We start from the raw sequence: 20,275 nt of genomic DNA, 5'->3' as shown, positions 1-20,275 counted from the left end.
TAAGAAAAAAAATTACATCTTATTTTGATAAATTAAAATTCCTCTGTAAATCGAGAGCATGTATAATTTTTTGTTTAAGTTAAAAGACAGATAGGTAATTAAAATTTTATATTGTTGTAAAAATACGTAGCGAACATCGAGTCAAAGTTTATTAGTTTTCGTAAACGTAAACACAAACTATGTACAAGCTACAGGCTTAAATTGTTCGTATGTTTTCGGCGTACTCCGGTGTGATACAAAGGTACCACAAGCATGCGCGCATACTTTTTCTAAAGTAGTGGGGGTACAAATTGGCTTAAAATTAACAACAACATACAAACCTGACTTACTCAAACTTTCCAAGGAGATGCAAGCACATTGTTCGCATTAATAAATATTTATTAAGTATGAAATTTAGTTTTAATTAGTGTACTACTTATTTAGTCCAATAAAAGTTTACTAAACAAGCAGATTTGGCTCCCAATTTTTTTAAAAATTGTTGTAATGTTCATATTTGGCTCCTTGACTAATAAGTTTGCCGACCACTGGTCTAAGTCATTCTTTCGTGCTGGCTTAAAATTATTTAAAAATCTAATAGCATTAAAAACATAGCTGTTTTTAAACCTACTATTTCATTTAAATGTTGTTAATTATGCTGTAAACCTGCATATTTTATTTAAATACAGGGTGAATTGACATACGAAGCTTTACACAACATGAAATATTTAGATAACATCATTTCAGAGACTTTAAGACTCTATCCGCCAGCAGTGAGGTAAGTAAATTCGTTCTTCTCGTCCTATGCTAGGCTTGTAGCTCTCTTTGTAGACGATTAGTACAGCAGATGATTAGATTTTTAGTTTTGTGTAGTTGTTAATTTAAGTTTGTTTTTAAAAAAATTGCTCCATATTTGCTCCATAATTCGATATTTTTATATCCTTGTTAAATTATTTAGTGCTAAGATAGCTCAGATAATACTGGGAAAATTTAATGGTTAAAAGAAAAAAGATAATACTAATTGATTTATTATAATTTTTTCCATTTATTTATTCCCAGACGGCAGGTTATAGGTAAAAGAAGTCCCATTACTGTAGCATTAAACGTGAAAAATTTATGTGGAAAACAATGAGCCCTGAATGATTTCTGTAATTCAATCACTCTCGTTTATTATTTTCTGTGCATAAATTTGTATGATAAACTTCCATCTTCCGACTTAAGTCAGAAAGGTGAGCCTTTCGTTTCGCAAGGGAGCACAGCAAAGGTGAAAGTAAACCTTAGCTCAGATCCCACTGATAGATGGCAGCACTACTCATTCACGAGGCCGTTTCCTCAATTTAGGCATAAATCTGAATGGAAAGGAAATTTTCTCCAGATTCCTGTGCCCTTGGTGTAGAATCTGATAAAATGATCAGACACTAGATGGCGTCTTATAATGAAAATGTAATTCAGAGCCACTAGATGGCGCCTTATAATGAAAATATAACTCAGATTGATTTCAGAATTCAATGAAGGCAGATGTGAGCCTAATGTAAAAAAATAAAATTCTTTTATTGTTTGAAACGAGAGCCCATTCTTGAATTTACACATGGTACTGAGACAAACTATATGATTTTCGATTAAGCATATTTTACGAGGACATATATCGTATGTACTCGGTGGGTCTTAACGGAGTCGAGGATCGAACACCGGACCGGATCTATAATCAACGTGAATTGGATGATGTTATTGATTGGTATAGCATGTATTGTATTAGCTTATAGACGAAAATTAAATAGCTTTTTTTTTCTTCCCCTAGAACTGAAAGAAAGGTTGCATCAGAATATAAACTGGGCGACACCGGTATTATTTTGGAAAAAGACATGATTGTAGGCATTCCTATATTTGTTCTCCACCGGGATCCAAAATATTATCCAAATCCGGAGAAATTCGATCCAGATAGGTAACAATTTTTATACCTTTAATTTATTTTACTTGCAGTTTCTAAACTTTTTAAATTATTTTATAAAGATATTTTCTGTTAATTTCTTTATATCGTTTTTAATATCATTTCCTCCTTTTGTTGCTTTATTTAGTGAATTTTTCAGCCAGTGTTGTTTTATTTAGTAAATTTTTTCTCATTAGTAAGTTCTATTTAAAATGATTAAAAATTTTAAGATAGTTATTAAAAAATGAAAATTATTTTTTTAAAAACAATAATTCGAGACAATAACTAAAATATATTAAAATAAAAATTAAAAATAATGATTTAATTTAAGAAAAATATTTCAAAATAATGATTAAAATACATAAAATTGATGATTGAAAATAATAGATTAAAAGAATTTTATAAAAATATTTGAAATTTTTTTTCCATCAGCATGACAGTCTAGTACAGCCCATAGTTTTCCCAATTTTCTGGCTTGATCAGATACTACATTTTTTCGATTCCCAAGGTTTTTAAAATGATTAAAACTTTTAAGATAGTTATTAAAATATAATAATTATTACTTTTAAAAACAATAATTCGAGATAATAACTAAAATACATCAAAATAGAAATTAAAAATAATTACTTAATTTAAAAAAATTAATTCAAAATAATGATTAAAATAATTAAAATTGTTTATTAAAAATAATAGTTTAAAAGAATTTTATAAAAATATTTTAAAATTGTAATTTTTCGTCCATCAGCATGACAATCTAGTAGAGGGCATAGGTTTTCCCAATTAGTCGTCTCCTCCTGGCTTGATCAGACACTACGTTTATTGATTTCCAAGGTTAGATCTCACAGAATCAATCCATCTAGTGGTCTTAGGTTGCCAATAAAGTTTCCAAAAGTTCAGCCTCTCAACTGTGTAACCATTATCCCCTCTATAGATGTGACCCAGCCATCTTATTTTATAGGATTTATTAACCGGAATTATGTTTGGTTGCTTAAGTTTTCTTCGTAATTCATAATTTTTCTGAATCTGGATAACACTGTGTTTTCTTTAGCAGTTCCGAAGATGGCTCTGAGTATTTTTCTTTCAAATATTAGAGTATTAGCGAGTAGTTAATTTTCCTCGGTTTTATTTAAAGGTCAGCAGTTGCTGCCATAGAGGAACACAGGTTTAATAAGAATTTTGTTAAAATGAATTTTAGTTTTAATGAAATTGAGCTTTGATTTTAGTTGGTTTCTCAAAGAAACGACACCATTTAGTAAATATTTAAAAAAAAAAATAATAATAACTTTTAAAAAAAAAATGTAGTTCTTTTTAAAGCGAAGACATTAAATAATGACGAAATCTTTTTTGTCTTCGCTTGAAAATCAATCAGGGGTATGAGATTAACAGGTCCCACTCTAAGCATTCGCTACTTCACCAAATGTGATAAAATCGTAAATTTAGCGAAAGTATTGGCGAATGATTTTTTCAATGGGAAGATAAGAATATATTTAAATCGATCATCAAAATGAATATTTCTAAATAAATCAGCATTTTTTATTCGATTAAAGTAATTTTCGGTAGATGTGGCCGCTTAGCCAATTAGAATTGGTTCCAAATAATATAAGCCTGAAACAAACTTTAGTTTAACAGTTTTTAATGGGAAACAAATTAATCATAAAAATTTGTTATTTGCATTTGGCGAAGGCTTTCTAAAATGGGCGAATACTTAAGATTTTTGGCTAACTTACTGGCTAATAATTTGAAATCCTTAGTGTGGGCCCTGGATTAATTCTTTCATCTCATTGCAGTAACTTCCTTACTTTTGCCTTTAAGAGAAAGCTATACCGCGGCGAAACTTTGTATAACAAATTATGTATCACCTTCCTTGGTAACATAACATTTGATGTCAAGAAAAGTGGAATAAGGGAAATTTAGAATTAACCATGAAATTGCTCAAAAAAATGTTTACAAATTATGGAAATGTAAACATATTATTGTGGAATAAATTCCCCACGAGGTAAATCTAAGCATTTTTGCCATAATTTATTTGTATTTTGATAGTTTGTAAAGAAATTTTCAGCACTTGAAACCTAATAGTTTTCGCTTGGTTTGCCAGTATACCTATTTTTTTCTAAACTTCTACTCTTAAACTAGTTATATAGGTGAAAAAAATCTGCCTCGAAAGGTTTTTCCCCTGTCTCTTTTGAGAACGGAGAAAATTTTCATTGCAAATTCTTTTTCACCACCATACTAATTTAAATTGATAAGTGTAGAAAAAGTGAGTTCAAGCATATAATAAATTTTTTTTATTAACTTCATACTTAAATTAAATGACATTAAAAAATTGAAATTTTCTAACGCAGAAACTAATTATTTCAGCAATTTAACCCAAGAATTTTAAAGGAAAAAAACATTGACAAATCCAAAAATACATGAAAAATCGCAGGTTAAATAGATTTCTTACGATAAATGTATACAAATCGTTTGAACTTCAGGCGATATATTACCATAAATAACAAAAAAATAAACTTAAATGAGCCAAGATTAAGAAAGTAATTACTTGATCTTAATGAAATAAAAAGGAATGCAATAAAAAACAGTAAATATTTGTTTTTAACAAAAAGAAATACTTAAAAGTGAATACAAAACTTGGCGATTCAGAAATAAGTTTGGTGAATGCTTAGTCAGCCAATTTCTTGCCTTTATTTATTAGTTTTATTGCACATAAACACTTAAAATTGTTAAATAAATCAATAAATGTTGTTTAAAAGTCATATTTTAAATACATACTTAATAAATGCAATTTTCAATGAAAATTCTTACGTTTGGTACATAGTTAAAACTGTACAATTCAAGTGACCATGCAAGTTATTCGCTTATTTTTTTTTAAATAGACGAAAACAAACAATTAAAAACAAATTCTAACTTCTTCATATCGTTTATATACTACATATTTAAGTAAATAAATCTAATAAATAATAAATAAATGAGTATTTACCTCACATAAGCGAGCTCCACTTCCAGGCTACCAGTTGTATCTTCTGCAAAAAAAAGTTGATTAAATACAGCGCCGTATTGCTCATCAAACTTGTTGAAATATAATTCTTCTTTATCTTCGTCTTTTGTTACGAGACTCTATCAGAAAGTAAAATATTCTGTCGTTCTCTTCTTCTACACTAAATAATAAATATGACTCCAACTTTAGTAAAAAATAACAACATTTTTATTTACATAATTGGGTATAATATAGCCTACGTTGTTCCTACTAAATTTAACCCATGAACGGCATTTTCTGCGAGCCTAACTTCAAGCCACAAATAAACAAACGAAGTGTTCGATCGTTTAAATAGCTGCTCGCCAGATTTTATTGCATTATAAAGAAAAGTTATTGAAACTAAATACAAATAAATAAACAACAACAACTAAAACAAATAACAACAACTACTAATAACAATAACTAAATAAACAACAACTAAATTCCATTCGTTTAGCATTGCGTCATATGTTGTTCCTACTAAATCGAAGTAGTTGTGTTTTTTTCATATTATACCCAATTATTTTAAGACGATCAGTTTTGTTCCACAAAAAGAAGAATAACGTTGCCATGGCAACTCGGTAGTTTTAAAAGAAATAAAAAAGTTAGCTTTCAGCTTTCATAGAAAGTACTTAACACCTTTAAACATATTTTACTTAACTTAGATTTATTATTTGTCTATGGATTTTATTGTAACCATGATAGATTTTTGTTTTGTGTACCTGGCAACTTTGTAGGGGTTTATTTATAGACTATGTCAACCAGGGCCGGCTTATGCATGTCGCGGCCCCTAGGCAATGCTCGTCTCGCCCCCCCCCACCGTCTTCGAACTTCCAAATATATTTTTTCGCTAACACAACACTTTATTCATAATTACGCTGTTTTTTACTACATAGGTATATTATCAATCACATTATTCAATAAAAATATTGAATCAAACGAAAAGAATATAAGTAATTAATATATGCATTTAAAAATAATCATACAATAAGCTTAAATATTAACTCTTCTAACTTTTTTTGTTACAAAATCGTTCAAGACAACCTGAAGTGTAAACTCAACGATTACATTAAAAATGTTTCAAAAATGTTGTCTATGACACAATACAACGTATGTATTTAGCGGATCGGTGAATTCCCCAGTCATGCGACGAAAGAACTAGTACTGCCAACCTTATTTTTAGATACTCTTTGGTAGCTTGGCCATAGAATATACATACCTATGGTAGGTACCAGAACAGTAAGTGTGCATTCACAATGAAGAATTTTGCGCGTTTTTCAAGCGTGTTGTGTTAAAAAAGCTGCTCTTGCTGTATAGTCATCTGATTAGTCGGCGTTAAAATTACCGCGATAAAATTGCTTGCGATTATATTACTGCGTTATGTATGAACTAACTACCATAATATTAATATCTAATTTGGAATGCTTTCAGAAATGTACTAAAATAGCGTCGATGTAATGTACAGAGCAAGACAATCGTCATTGAAATTTCGAATTAAATTTTTACTGTTTAAGAAACATTGTCAATTTTTTTCTCTGTAGCACAGGGCCCCTAGGCAGTTGCCTACAGTGCCTAATGGATAAAACGGCCCTGATGCCAACCTTCAACTATCAAAAGGTACCTCAAGATGGATTCAAGTTAGCATGTCTTATATACTAGTGATTTGGTATTTAATATTTGTAGTGGTATTTACGCCATATTACTCCTATTCCAGAATTTTATCTGAGATAGAATTCGATGAACGATTACCCACTAGTTGATTCATGCTGTTTAGTTATTTATATCATTTTTGCTCATTATATTTTTTCTTCATTTTTTTGCTTATAGCATTTCGCTCATTTTTTTGTATGTAGTATTTCGCTCATTTTTTTCCTTCATTTTTTTTTGTTTATAACATTTCGCTCATTTTTTTCTTCTATATTGTTTATTACCGGGAGACTTTATTTACTTCACCGAATCTTTTTTTTTCTTTTCTTTGAGCAGTTTTTTTAAGCAAATCAACTGCTTAATGTGGCTCATCCATCAATATTGGCAAGTTCATATCACGTCCGGGTCACCAATGTAGGGATTTATTTATAGACTATGCCAACCTTCATCTATCAAAAGGTACCTCATGATGGATTCAAGTTAACATGTCTTATATACTAGTGATTTGGTATTTAATATTTGTAGTGGTAGTTACGCCACAACTCTGATGCATAATTAGTTTATTTATGTTTTACATGGCTTCATGTCTGTCTTTGTGTTAAGTAAGAAGTATATAGTGAACGAATTGAAATCCTTGTGTAATAATCTTTGTGTAAGAATATAGAATGTGTCACGTATGAGAATTGATACTCGACGGGCTTGGCTTAATTGAAATAGAAGGAAAGTTGCAAGCGTAAACAAATGCTACGTTTCAACAAACAATCAGGATCGACATACCCACACTACGTTGCTTGCCATTGCTGAAAAAGAAATTTCAAAATAACAAAATGCAAACAAATTATGTGAAGAAAAATTCCCAGTTACGTAATCCTAAGTTATAGTTTATAGTCTCATAAATTTTTAAATTTTTTTTTAATATTTAAAACTTCATGGCTTACACTAGGTGTGCTTGAACTTGCTTTTCTTTATACTTTTAGTTTAAAATTTCTTAGTGATGTGAAAGAGAATTTACAATGAAAGTTTCGCCCGTGGTATAGCCTTCTCAGAGAACGCTATACCACGAGAGAAAACATTGATAACAAATTCTCTTTCCTCTTATCTGCTCAATTTAAATCACTAATGTAAATTAATTTCTTAAAAAATTAATCTACATTAGTGATTTAATTTTTTAAGTATAGAAAAAGTTATGTTTATATAAACCGAAAAAAAAATATGAAACTTCAAACGCTGATGTTTTTCTCTCATTGCAGTTTGATAATTGTAATTTGATATTTTAAAAAGCAATTTAACATTTTAAACTTCGTTGTTAATGCTTGATTTATCTGAAATTTGTCCCCCCCCCCGCCACTATATGTTTAGTTTTTACAAATGTAGTTGCAAGAAATTGTTGAAATTTGTAGTTTGAAAGAAATTAAGGCATCCTCTGCCACTTTATGACACATTATTTTAATAGATAATGCAAACTATAATGTTTTGTATACTTAATATTTCAGATTTTCAGCTAAAGAGATAGCTAAAAGAGACGCCTACGTGTATCTACCCTTCGGACATGGTCCGAGAAATTGTGTCGGCATGAGATTCGCTCTGCTTGAAGCCAAAGTCTGCCTCGTATATATTATCAGCTGCTTTAAGACTAAGCCATGTGATAAGACACCAGTGAGTACTCTTTTATTCACTCATTCTTCTTACGTGATCGCAAATAATGAATTTACATTGTGTTTCGGTTCTTGGCACAGTTAAAGTGCCTGACACCTTGAAACAAAACTACGATTTTAAACTGTATGTATGATCTTGCCGAGAAGAATTATCTGGGCTTTAGAACGAACGAATAGTTTTTTAAAAATTGCGAATTTGGAGACGTCTTTCCACCTAAATAAAAATTATTAAAATCTCTACCTCATTCTTAGTTTTTGCAAATTTATATGCGCCCAGATAATACAACAAGTTTTTAAATATTAAAATATTAGATCACAAGCACTTTTCATTTCCACAAAACTGCGGATTTTTTCCAAATTGATTTTTTGCACATTTTTCAGAATTAAGCACAGACAGCGCTAGCTTTAAATAGGCTGAACTTGTCTTAACAATCATGATTAACTGTTTCAAACTCACAGCACTTATGAAAATAGCATGTTATTCGCAAAAAAGCATCATTTCATATGACGCCGAAATCTTCGGAAAACAAAGTTCTCACCGGTTGAAAATCGGCAATTTCGACTTTTTTTTAATTATCTGTTTAGTTTATAAGCTTTACAGAAGTCTTTACATTTCTGATCACACAAATGCGGGTTAGTTCCATCAAAAGTCCTCCATGAAGGCTAGTTTGAATTCTGGGCCGGTTCAAAATCACAAGGCTATGGAGTTGAGCATTGATAGTCGTAAACTCAGAATTAGGTCGATCAGCTATTTCATGCGGGGTACAAAACATAAAATATTGATACCTTAGTCAACTCGATATTCTTACTCTTAATAGTGCATTTATCTATTTAGTGTGGCGTAACCTCAGTCAAACTACATCATCTCTGTTTTACCGTTAATGAGATAACTATTTTAAACTATGAATTAATTTATTTATATCAATTTCGAAACCTTTGAAGAAGTAACCCAGTTCAAAGAGTAAGTAACTAATTACAGCTTAAAAATATGATTGCGTCGATACTTTTGTCTTACGATCTATTTTTGTGAAACAACTATTTGTATTTTCAGGTACCCATAAAGTTTGCCCACAACTCCTTTGCTCTTCTTCATCCCAAAAATGTTTTTCTGGCTACGGAAATAAGAAAAGATTGTCAACTCAAGCCTTAAAAATTCATTCCTACTGATGATGTTGTTTTAATGTTCCATCTGCAAGAAAATTTTTAATGCTATTAATTGCTGACTAGTTTTTGTGAAAAAATGTTAATTACTATCTTATGAAGTGATATCATATGCATGGTTCTCAAAATATTTTGTGAAAATAAAAAGAGTTCGTGTATTATATAAGATTTTCCTGTTTTTTACGACGTTCGTCTAAATTTATGGTGTGTTTAAGAAGTAGAAATTAACATTTGCTTGCAGGACTGTTTCGTAATTATTCCCCTTAACATCTGCATGCTTCACTCCCTTTCTCTTTATTCTGTTAATTAATTTGTTTCACGCTCTTCAGTAGTAGTGATTGGTTAGATTTCGATTACTTTTTTTCTCTTAGATATTAAATAGTGAATTCATATGCTTTATTGATTTCATTTTTGACAAGAAATTTTAGAAACTTGCATTGAGGTGCGGGCATTACGGAACACCCTCTGTGCAATTCGTGTACTATTACTTTCGTGTATTTTCTACGTTTTGTAAATAAATAAAATGTAACGTGTTGCTCATTTTTTTAATAATAAAGTGTTGTTCATTATTTTTAACTTAGAGTTTATTATTTATTCGTTTAAAATTCGTTACATTTTTAAAAAAGTATATCACCCAAGCAGTTAACCACTTTTTTTAAATTTTTAAAAAAAAAAATTACTAATACATAATATTTTTTCCTTTTGCTAATAATTAATAAAAATTATATATTTTTAATTCAATTGATAATGAATAAACAAATTTTGTTGTTAAGTGAAGAATATTACGATTTTTTTAAAAAGCTCCTTGTATATGGCGGAATACTGATTCTTACAAACTTTCAATGGTTCTCCTGCCTCAGCTATTGGAGATCCTGTTTTACAGATAGTGACTTTAAGAAATAATTTAAATTTATTTCATTAAAAAAAATTGATTCGAATTAGTTGCAAGTTTTAGATTCGAATCACCGAATAAAGTCTGTGATTCGAATCATCTAATTAGTACCCAACTCTATTAAGAATATGTTGTTGTTCCTTTATCCTCCAATTGTCTGACGGAGTCAGACAAGATCCAATAGGTTGTTGACCCTCAAAAAAGTCGATGACAAGAAGTGGAGTAGCGTATAAGTCCTCCTTGGAAAGGCCCGAGCAGTCAAGGATATATTAAGAATATGTTTCAACTACGATACACCCTATATTTCCTAACTTTTGATCAAAAAATTTATTTTATGTGTTTCCGGGTGGCCATTAATTCTAGATGAAGTCCTTATTACTAAACGAATAGATTTCTTCAGATTCTTCCTCTACTACTTATCGACGTAGTGTTGTGGTGCTTTTAATTGTGCAGGACTCGGGGTCTAGTGCTCGATAGTCAGCGAATTAATTGGATTTCTGGTGCATCGCAGGGTTGCTTCGCAGCGATTAAGTTTTCAGATTAAGTTGGTTTATAGGTCCTTCGGGCCTGCGTCACCCATATTACTTACTCCCCTTACTAAACGAATCCCAGAATTTGAATAACATCAAGTAAGTTATGCAAAAACATTATTTATTCAATGAAAATTGGTAAAACTAACATCAATGAACATTATTTCTATTCTAAAGTAATACTTGCATTTTCATGTCACCAAAGTACTGCTGCAATCCTAGTATTCTTTAAATTAAAAACATTTATTTCATCAGCATTTTCGTAAATGATCAGCCACATTCATATCTTTGAAAATTATTGCTTCAGAGAACTCAATCTTCTCAAATTTAAAAGAAAGGGGAAAACATAGATAAATTAAATAAGTTTAAGGTCCAAAATTGTGATTGTATACAGCCACATAGCTTTTCAACTTTCGCAAACTTTTTAATAATTGATAAAATTTATATAATAATTTGATTTAATTTCTATCGTCAGTTAGACATCTACAGTTGACATGCAAAAACATTAAACATCAACAATTAGACATCTCCATAGTTAGACACCACAGCACGTAAATACTTTAAAATTAAAAATAAAATAGCTATGTGTGCAGTAAATTAATTAGCCGTCAAAGAACTAGGTAACTTGATTTGACTAGATGTTTCAAACTTTAATGAAATATAAGTTACGTAAAAGAATTGTGGTAATGGGTTACTGTTTCATAAACTAAAGGTCTGTAAGGTCAAGTTTAACGAATTTTTAGCCGGCGCCCTCAATGTAATTCAGAAAAAGGAGGCAATCGTCCATATGAAAAAAAGCACAGTTTAATAAAAATTAAAAGAGTTTGTGTTTTTATTTTTTAATATTTAAAAAGTTAGTCCGCTATATTATCTGGGCTCATTAAAATAAAATCAGCCAATTGCATAAAATTTGAAAATTGAGTTATTCATGGACTTTAATAATTTTTATGCAAGGGAAAAAATATCACCATCTGGATGGTTTTTAAAAGAGTTTAATAACTTTTGATATATTTATTTTATTTTATAACCGTCGTTGAACTGCCGATCCAATTTTCGGGCTTGCGACTACTAATGTTCAACTCCGTAGCCTTGTTGTTTGAACCCAATCAAGAAGACAAGGGAACTCCTGGATCAAGTAGTGGGAGAAATTAGCCTTCATGGAGGACTTTTTAATACAACTAACCAGCATTTGCGTTACATAAAGAGGAAAGTCACGAAAACTTCCCACGCTTAGCCTAATGGTGAGGGGACTAACTCATGGTCCGTCTACCACTTAGGATATTTTACGTCAGCACTGTGGACGATACAAGCTGGATGCGGAATTTGTAATTTGCGAGAATCCGAGCGCAGCAGTAATTGCTGCGCTCGGATTCTCGCATCCCGGTTCACCTTATTGGAAAGCGAACCCTTTATTCCCTGAGCCATCACGGCTCTAAACAACATTTTTAAACTATCTGACGGTTCTGTTCGATAATGGCTGAGATAGCCAGGCTGGTAAAGCGTTGGGCCCATTTTTGAACACTTTATACCTAACAAATCAAGCATATAAACTTGTTTCAATTACTTTGATTCGTTATTTTTAATAACTACATAAAATTCAGTTAGCTTCGCCTAAATATTTATGGAAATATGGGCATTTTTGTAAAAAAAGTAACTTTTTGTCTTACGTTGACTTTAAAAATATTCAATTAAATTAAACAAAATATTTGGAGCAATGTAGAATTAATTAAAAAATTATTATTCTTAAATTACAAAAAATCGCTAAAGACTACTCAAGATATGAGTACTTAAAGTTGTTCTTGTATATTGCGCAGGAACAATATACAACATATATATTTCTGTNTGGAAACATAGGAGTGACCATGGCCGTGAATTTAATACAGATATATATCATCCTATTTTGAAATGAAGTGAATGTCAATTTTAATTTTTTATTTTTATTTTGCGTATGTTACTTTTTATATTGTTTCGAAGTTCAAAAATACAAGATTGTGAAGAAAACAGCACTCAGAGTTTCATCATCAATTGAAATTAGTTGCCAAAATAAAATGAAACTACGTCCTGATTAATTAAACAGGACGTAGAATAGAGATAAAGAAAATAAAACAGTTTCGTTGATTAATATTTTTCTGATTAATATTTTTGTTGGGATAATTACTTAATCCTTCAATCATTAATGACATAATCGATTTTATTTGTAAACTAAAGTGTATCAAAAAGAACAATTGCGTTATCAAGTTTTAAAAAAAATCCATTCTCTTTATCTTACATTTTTTTAATCTTATCCTCTTTCAGATGACTGTCAATTCTAAAGGGAAAAAAATAATAATAAACAAAGCTACGTCATAAACTTCACAAAAAAAGTAGTAAGAGTAGAGAGGGGGATGATGATTGCCGCACATTACGATAATATGTGCTAACCTTGACAGCTATTGTATTTAGTTATTTCTTCTTGAAGGTTGAAACAGTTTCGAAGCATCATTTTGGTCAGCGAGTTCTTGTGTGTTTGGTATTTTAGTAATGGCGTTGATGGAAATTTTTAGCGGACCTCTGTTTGCTACATTTTTAATAGGAGTATCCACTTTCCTCTTGGCTTTATGGTAAGTTGAAAATGTATTGATAAAGAGTCACGAAATGTTATTCATTTTAATATTTTTCATGTCTCCATATAATAAAAAAAATTATTAGCGTCGCCGCTGCTCTGTTTTGTGTTCACACTTTGTTTTGCTGAGTAAAAACTATAAAGCTTAAAAACTTGAAATTTTTACTAAGCTATGCGGAGAAAAGTTAATTTTTTTTTATATAGATTACATGTTTTTTTCATTATTTATTCAATAGCATTTTATTAGAAAAATAAATACATATCTGTATTATTAAATTTTGCTATTTCGTTTCTTTCACTGGCATGTTACTAAAATTCGTAATTTTCAATAAATAGTGAATTTATACAAATAACCGTATTATTATTAAATGATGGATTATAGTTTAAAGAATCTAAATGTAATTACATGTTTCAAAAACCTTTTTCTAGTTTAAAAAAAAGTTCCACATTTCGGACAGAACATCTGTAACTTTTCTGCGGAACACCTTTTGGAAACTGCTGTACTGTACTATTACGTTTTAGTATCTGATGAGCAAAGCAGGAATGGCAAAGAATGCAGAAAGTAGAAGTCCAGCTCAGCTACTACATAGCTAAAGATGGGAATAGTTCGGTTCGATACTCTATTTCAGAAAAACAACTTACAGGGTGTGCAGCAGACTCAGATTTAGCCGAGCATCATATGTACAGAGATCCAGGGCATGTGTATAAGAAGTAAAGTGTCTCTGTCTCCCCTCAACCGCCATTTTATTCCTTCTGTGGCAAAATGTGTTAGCAGTATTAATTAGCATGGATAATATAAATGTATTCCTAAAGAAATATCTCAATTAATAGTTCAGTGTTTATCAATAATGTGAAATTGTGGAACAAGTCAGCAATAAATAAAAAGATAGGTATAGTGCGGCTTTCAGGAGAGCTCCAGGCATCAGTCTCGCTTCGTGGCGTACCATGGTTACGAGGGAAGGTAACTTCGAATAGTGGTGTGGGGTGAATAGTTTTGTCGTGATCTTTGCATAGGTCAGTGTGAGTAAACCAATCGACACCTTCATTTCTCCATTTCACCCCCTTTAAAAATGTGCTCTCGCTTGTTGCCATAGCTGCAGGCAGCCCCAGACTTTTCGCCTGTAGGAGTTCTTCTCAAAGCCGCACTATAGGTAAGTACTTTATTTACGTGGCACTAGAGCTGCACAATGGGCTATTGGAGGCAGTCTGGGAAACATCCCTGAGGATGATCCGACGACATGACATGCCATCGCAATTTTGATCCTCTGCTTTGGTAGCCCAACGTCCTACGCACAAAGTCGAGCACTTCACGGCAGAACTATTTAAGGACGACCGATACCGCGCACCCTCTGTCTCTACGCAGGCTGATCAAAGTGGTCACCCACCCGATTACTGCAAGTGATGCTTGACTTCGGTGTTCTACTGGGAACCGTGTCTTTACGATCAGTTCACTGCGGGACATATAAATAAAAAGAGAAAACTTTTCCTTTTCACTCTAACCCCACTGGTGGTTAGGAGGAGAAGAGGGTGCAAACCTGTTTCAAGAACCTCTGCTGTTGTCCCCCTAAATGCTGTTTTCTCCTTTATATACAGGGACCGCATCCAACGTTGGAGGACTGGTTTACATTATGGCTATGGAAACCAGACTTCTTTCTCATGTATATTCTTTGCATGGGGGTTGGTCAACGACGGAGGAAGAATGTATTCATTCTTATATGTCGTCTTTGTATAATTGTTTATCATTCTTTTTGTCGTAATCTTCGTTCAATGTTAGTTGTAAATGTGACAAATCGAAAACTCCTTTCAATCATAATAATAAGTATGATTCACTGTTTTACAGGTATTCCATGAAAAAGCAATCTTATTGGAAAGAGAGAAATGTGCCCTATGTCAAACCACTTCCATTCCTAGGATCTCTCTTGGACAATGTCACAATGGTAAGTATAAGATACTCAGACCCCCCAACTTAAATAGGGTATACAGAGGAAGATCTTAATCCAAAAAAATATATTCGATGCAAAACATCAGGAATGAAACGGATGATAATATAAATGTAAAAATCGTGCATCAAATTAAAATTTAAAAAAATCACAAAATGGCAATAAAACTAATTAAAGTTGAATCAAGTGGGTATCTTAATGGGTAAACAATTAAAATTTAATACTTCAGAACTAAAATCAAATGTTAAAATAGTAAAAAATAAAATCACGAAGATAGTTAAAATTCTTAGGTTCAATGTAAAAACTCTTAAAAGTTGCGAGAGTTCAAGACAAAACTTTGGGGTTAAAATGGGAAGTCTAATTAACTCAGATTATTTAAAGTCTGTCAATAATCACTGTGATACGAACGAGAAAAAAAAACTGCTTCTATACTTGAATATTACGTCAATATGACGTTGGTGGCATGGCAACCACTAAAAGATAAACATGTTTCAGTAAATCATCAGGTATAACATTTATAACCGTCGTTGAACAGCCGACCTAAAATTTTAGGTTTACGACTACCTATGTTTAACGCCCGTAGCCTTGTAGTTTTGAACCCAATCGAGAAAACAAGCGAACTCCTGGATCGATCATTGAGAGAAATTTGCCTCCGTGGAGGACTTTTTGTTGGAACTAACCCGCATTTGCGTTACATGGAAAGGAAAACCTCCCACGGTTAGCTTCACGGAAAGGGGACTCTAACCCATGATCTGTCTACCACTGAGGATATATTACGTCAGTACTGTGGTCGGTGCAAGCCGAGTGTGGAATTCGAACCGACCAGCCATCGCTAGGATTTGAACCCGTTTCACCTCATTGGAAGGCGAATGCTCTATCCCCAGAGCCATCACGGCTGACTAAGGTATATTTGATAATTTTGATGATAATACGCCCATTGGCTAAAGAACAGAACCACTGATGTTGGTCCTCTTCATTGTCGATATGATTTCTACTTTTTTTAATGTTGTACTAGGAGGCTAATGTTACGCTAACGATCACCAACCCCGATGTTTGCTTCGCAATAATTTCAGTTTCTTGGCATAAAACAGTTGAAATTATTCAACTGAAAATTTATGTATTAAAAAGAATTGTGCCTCCACTTCCCACTTCCAAATATTTCCATTATAATACTGATAAGATCGATAAGTAAACCTAAATCATTTTTTTAAGTAATAATTTTTTAAAATAACATTTAAAATTAAAAGTATATTGTTATAACAAATTTGGTGAGTTCACAACAGAAATTTAATATTAATACAACTGTAATTTTGCTTACTTAACGGACGGATGAATTTTAAATAATGGTGGGGTACCTTTTCATAGATGAAGGTTGATATGGTCGATAACAACTCTTCTCACATTGGTTACCTTCGGACATGATGTGAACTCGCCTATCTCGGCAGAAACACGCACTTCTATTTGAACATGCCTACTTCGATGGATGGTTCACAATCAAAAGTTGATTAACTACTTGTGACTGCGACATTGTCCTCCTCGCGCTGTTGCTACTCAGTTTCGATCATACACAGCGTCGGTCTGTATATACACTCAACTGCTAATGGCAACACAGGAACGACCACGGCCGTGAACTTGATACAGGTCTCACGATCAGTACTCGAAAGTACGGTGATCTTAATACAGCTCTCCCGGCTTCTCACATAGCAGCATTGAATCAACTTGTAGTGGTATCCATTCATCGAATTCACAGATTTAATTCTGGTGCGGGAGTACTGTAGTGTATCTACCACTACAAAAATATAATTCAAATTCACTAGTATATAAGACATGTTAACTCGATTCTATGTTGGGGTACCTTTTCATGGATGAAGGTTGACATTCGGTTGACTCTCCCCACACATTCATCACTTTGTGTGGGAAGCGGAAAGTTCTAAATCATTTAACAAATCTCTTTAACCCTAATTCATAATAGTATATTAAAGTAATTTGCACCAAAAAAATAATAATTTTAAAACGGTTAATAAGATCAGACACCGATTTAAGTAACTTTAACTTAAAATGTAACATAGAATTACATTATTCTAATAATAAAAGCACTCTTCCAAAACTCTTAAATTATAAATCAAACAAAATCATAAAAGCAATAATAACAGTACAGGTGATTTTAACCTTTAAATTGGGTATTCTATAGCCTACGTCACAGGTTGTGTTATTCCTACTAAATTTAACCCATGAACGGCATTTTCTGCGAGCCTAACTTCAAGCCACAAATAAACAAACGAAGTGTTTGATCGTTTAAATAGCTGCTCGCCAGATTTTATTGCATTATAAAGAAAAGTAATTGATATTCGATTTTTGATTAATAATTGATTTATGTGGATAGTGGCATTTATGTGGATAGTGGCATAGAATTTAGCATTGCGTCATGGTAAATGTTATTCCTACTAAGTGGAAGTAGTTGTGTTTTTTTTATATTATACCCAATTAGGGGAGCAAAATTATTTATTGGAAAACAATAACTTTATGACTTATATCTTTATGCTGATGACAACCCCCTAAAAAAATATGAAAATAAATGAGGGGAAAACTGGATCCTACCATGTGATTTTCCAGCCAATAAATTATACTAGTGGGCTGCGCCCCTTCTCGCTAACGCTCGCCAACCCCCGAAAATTGCTACACAATATTATATGTTTTGCTTCGCAAACCAATCTCGCTTCGCTCGCTACTAACTTAGGTACATTGCAAATGCACAAAATTCTAAGAATTCAAAACAATCATTCAAATCCATGAAACAACTCCAAAAAAAAAAAAAAAAAATTAAATCTTTTTAGTAAATTCTAAGTCATTAAAATAAATTTGAATTTAAATAAATGACATGTAATTCGTTAAACCTATTAGAAATGTGCTATAGTATAAAATCTTAAGATAAAATTTCTAAAACTGATATCTCTTTAAAAAGGTTAAAATTTTGGCTATAATTAAGTCTATTAAAAATTGAAATAAGTGAATTGCAATGGAAAAACCTGCATAAACAAATAAATTCTAGTAAAACAAATAAATTCGTGATATAAATCAAAAATCGTCAAATAAATTCGTAATATATAAATTCGTGAAAAAAAGCGCTTTCGACAAAATACTAAAATAGAGATCTATCGACAAAGACTACTCACTTCTGCCTAGCTTATGCTCTTTCTGGTTATTTCAGTTTCCGTTTTTAAAAGCGCTATACGTTGAGCCATCTCAGCTAGATTTGGCATGTGACATTTTTAGCAGCAATCTTTGGTCGATTTTCTAGCGTTGCCATTCGGGGAGTTGTAATGAGGCATTTTTTTGTCGCCGTGTACGAGAGATATATATACAGATATTGGTTAACAACAATGGAAAACTGCGACACCATCCTTAGATTTTTCCGCAATACTTACTACATAAAGGCTTAATACTTAAACTCATTACTCATTTTGCGTCACAAATTAATATAAGAGAAAGGGGAAAAAAATCGAATCACTCATGAAATGAACTAGAGGATTTAAAGGCAATTATTAGAATCCAACAGACAATCAAATTGGTTTTAATTTATATCATCTCGCTTTACAAATTAGTGACGGATTACATTGGGGAGCAAATTGTTTGTTGCATTTATACAGATACTTGATCTTGTCTAATTCGAGAGTAAATCTGAAATTATTTTGTAATTAAATTACAGATTGTTTTTTAAATATATTTTTCTCCGAAATGTACAAACTTAAAAAAATCATACACAGCAGCGGGTCGTATAAATGTTTCGACAAACTTCTGGAGAGGTTAGGGAGCATCGCTAATTGCATAGGAACCCGTGCCCGGAAATGTCAACGTACGCCGCTAGGGATGACCTGTTCAGAAGGACAGAAAAAGTGTGGGGAAGCGTGCCTAGCTGCGTATGACGATCCTTTTAGGCGTGGGTTTCTATGCAATTTCAATTCTGATGATTTATATCATCTGTCATTTCCATGATGAAGCCCAGATAATTCTTGGGGCAAAATGGTATACGTAGTTTAAAATGTTGGCTTTTATTCGAGTTAAAGGTACTTAAATTGACGTTCTTTTAATTTTGTCTTCCTTGGTGAAAGAACTTTGGAAAGCAAACATGAAATGATTATAAATCTGAGAATGATGAAAGAACATTTTATTTATGTACTTATTCATTTATTTGCAGACTTTTCAAGATCAGGACTACAAAAGATATAATACTTTGGGTCCGATTTATGGGTAAGTGACATTTAAAAAAATGCTTACTTTCATTGCATTAAAGATCTTTATTTACTGTAAAATCAGCTCATAAAGCTTATTTTTGAATGAAAAATTATAAGTTAGGAAAAAATACGGAATCAGCTTTTCGTGGAGTAAAGTTTTGAAAAGATAAAATATAATTTTTTCAAAAATAGGCCATTCATTTACGGCTAAGTGGGTAATTGAAATGTAAGTTGGCAATCAAAAATATGTTTCCCTTCTCCGACCAAAAAAGCAGAAATATCCCGTTATTTATCAAAAACCTGTTGCTTTTTGTTTTTCTATTCCTTAATTATTCGTATAGTTAAATAGTTGGCAATAAAATATAAGATAATATGAACCGTACATTCTTATAATTTTAATATAAATCCTAATATATGAGCTTTATGCGAACCATATTAAATTAAAATCAAAATTTTTTTGAGGTTAAAAGCCCTTGTTTTAATTAATATTTATATTAATTACAATATTACTGAATTAATGAATTATTACTGACTGATTAATTACTGAATATCATCATTAAAAGTCAAACATCATAGATATAAATTATTTTACTTCAAATTCCTTTTACTGCTGCTTAGGTAAATGAATAAAGAAAGAACTGTCTAAACTAATATTTTACTTAAATCATATTGTTAGTTCCTATTCTTTTTTTTTGTTGTC

At 31.6% G+C, this 20,275-nt stretch overlaps 2 protein-coding genes across 8 annotated transcripts in view; both read left to right on the top strand.

The window, feature by feature from the left end:
• Positions 1–9,540, top strand: part of LOC107445100 (lithocholate 6-beta-hydroxylase) — a 40,300-nt gene extending 30,760 nt beyond the window's left edge. The window contains exons 11-14 of one of the 2 annotated variants that reach the window (XM_043048742.2): positions 666–754; positions 1,775–1,918; positions 8,057–8,219; positions 9,270–9,540. In XM_043048742.2, the coding sequence (XP_042904676.1) occupies positions 666–754; positions 1,775–1,918; positions 8,057–8,219; positions 9,270–9,368 (495 nt within the window). In that variant the 3' untranslated portion in view covers positions 9,369–9,540. The remainder of the gene's footprint in view (positions 1–665; positions 755–1,774; positions 1,919–8,056; positions 8,220–9,269) is intronic. The other variant, XM_043048741.2, reaches the window with a different exon arrangement.
• A 3,632-nt stretch (positions 9,541–13,172) lies between these two features.
• LOC107448697 (lithocholate 6-beta-hydroxylase-like) overlaps positions 13,173–20,275 on the top strand; it is a 52,679-nt gene continuing 45,576 nt past the window's right edge. For 4 of the 6 annotated variants that reach the window (XM_071177293.1, XM_071177291.1, XM_071177292.1 and 1 more), the window contains exons 1-3: positions 13,173–13,401; positions 15,244–15,340; positions 19,539–19,591. In XM_071177293.1, coding sequence (XP_071033394.1) covers positions 13,322–13,401; positions 15,244–15,340; positions 19,539–19,591 — 230 coding nt within the window. In that variant the 5' untranslated portion in view covers positions 13,173–13,321. The remainder of the gene's footprint in view (positions 13,402–15,243; positions 15,341–19,538; positions 19,592–20,275) is intronic. The other 2 variants (XM_071177296.1, XM_071177295.1) reach the window with 1 other exon arrangement.

The sequence above is a fragment of the Parasteatoda tepidariorum genome, chromosome 2 (genome assembly GCF_043381705.1).
Source record: "Parasteatoda tepidariorum isolate YZ-2023 chromosome 2, CAS_Ptep_4.0, whole genome shotgun sequence".
Lineage (NCBI taxonomy): Eukaryota > Metazoa > Arthropoda > Arachnida > Araneae > Theridiidae > Parasteatoda > Parasteatoda tepidariorum.
Note: the sequence above shows the minus strand (reverse complement) of the source record. Positions and strands in the feature narration are given on the sequence as shown.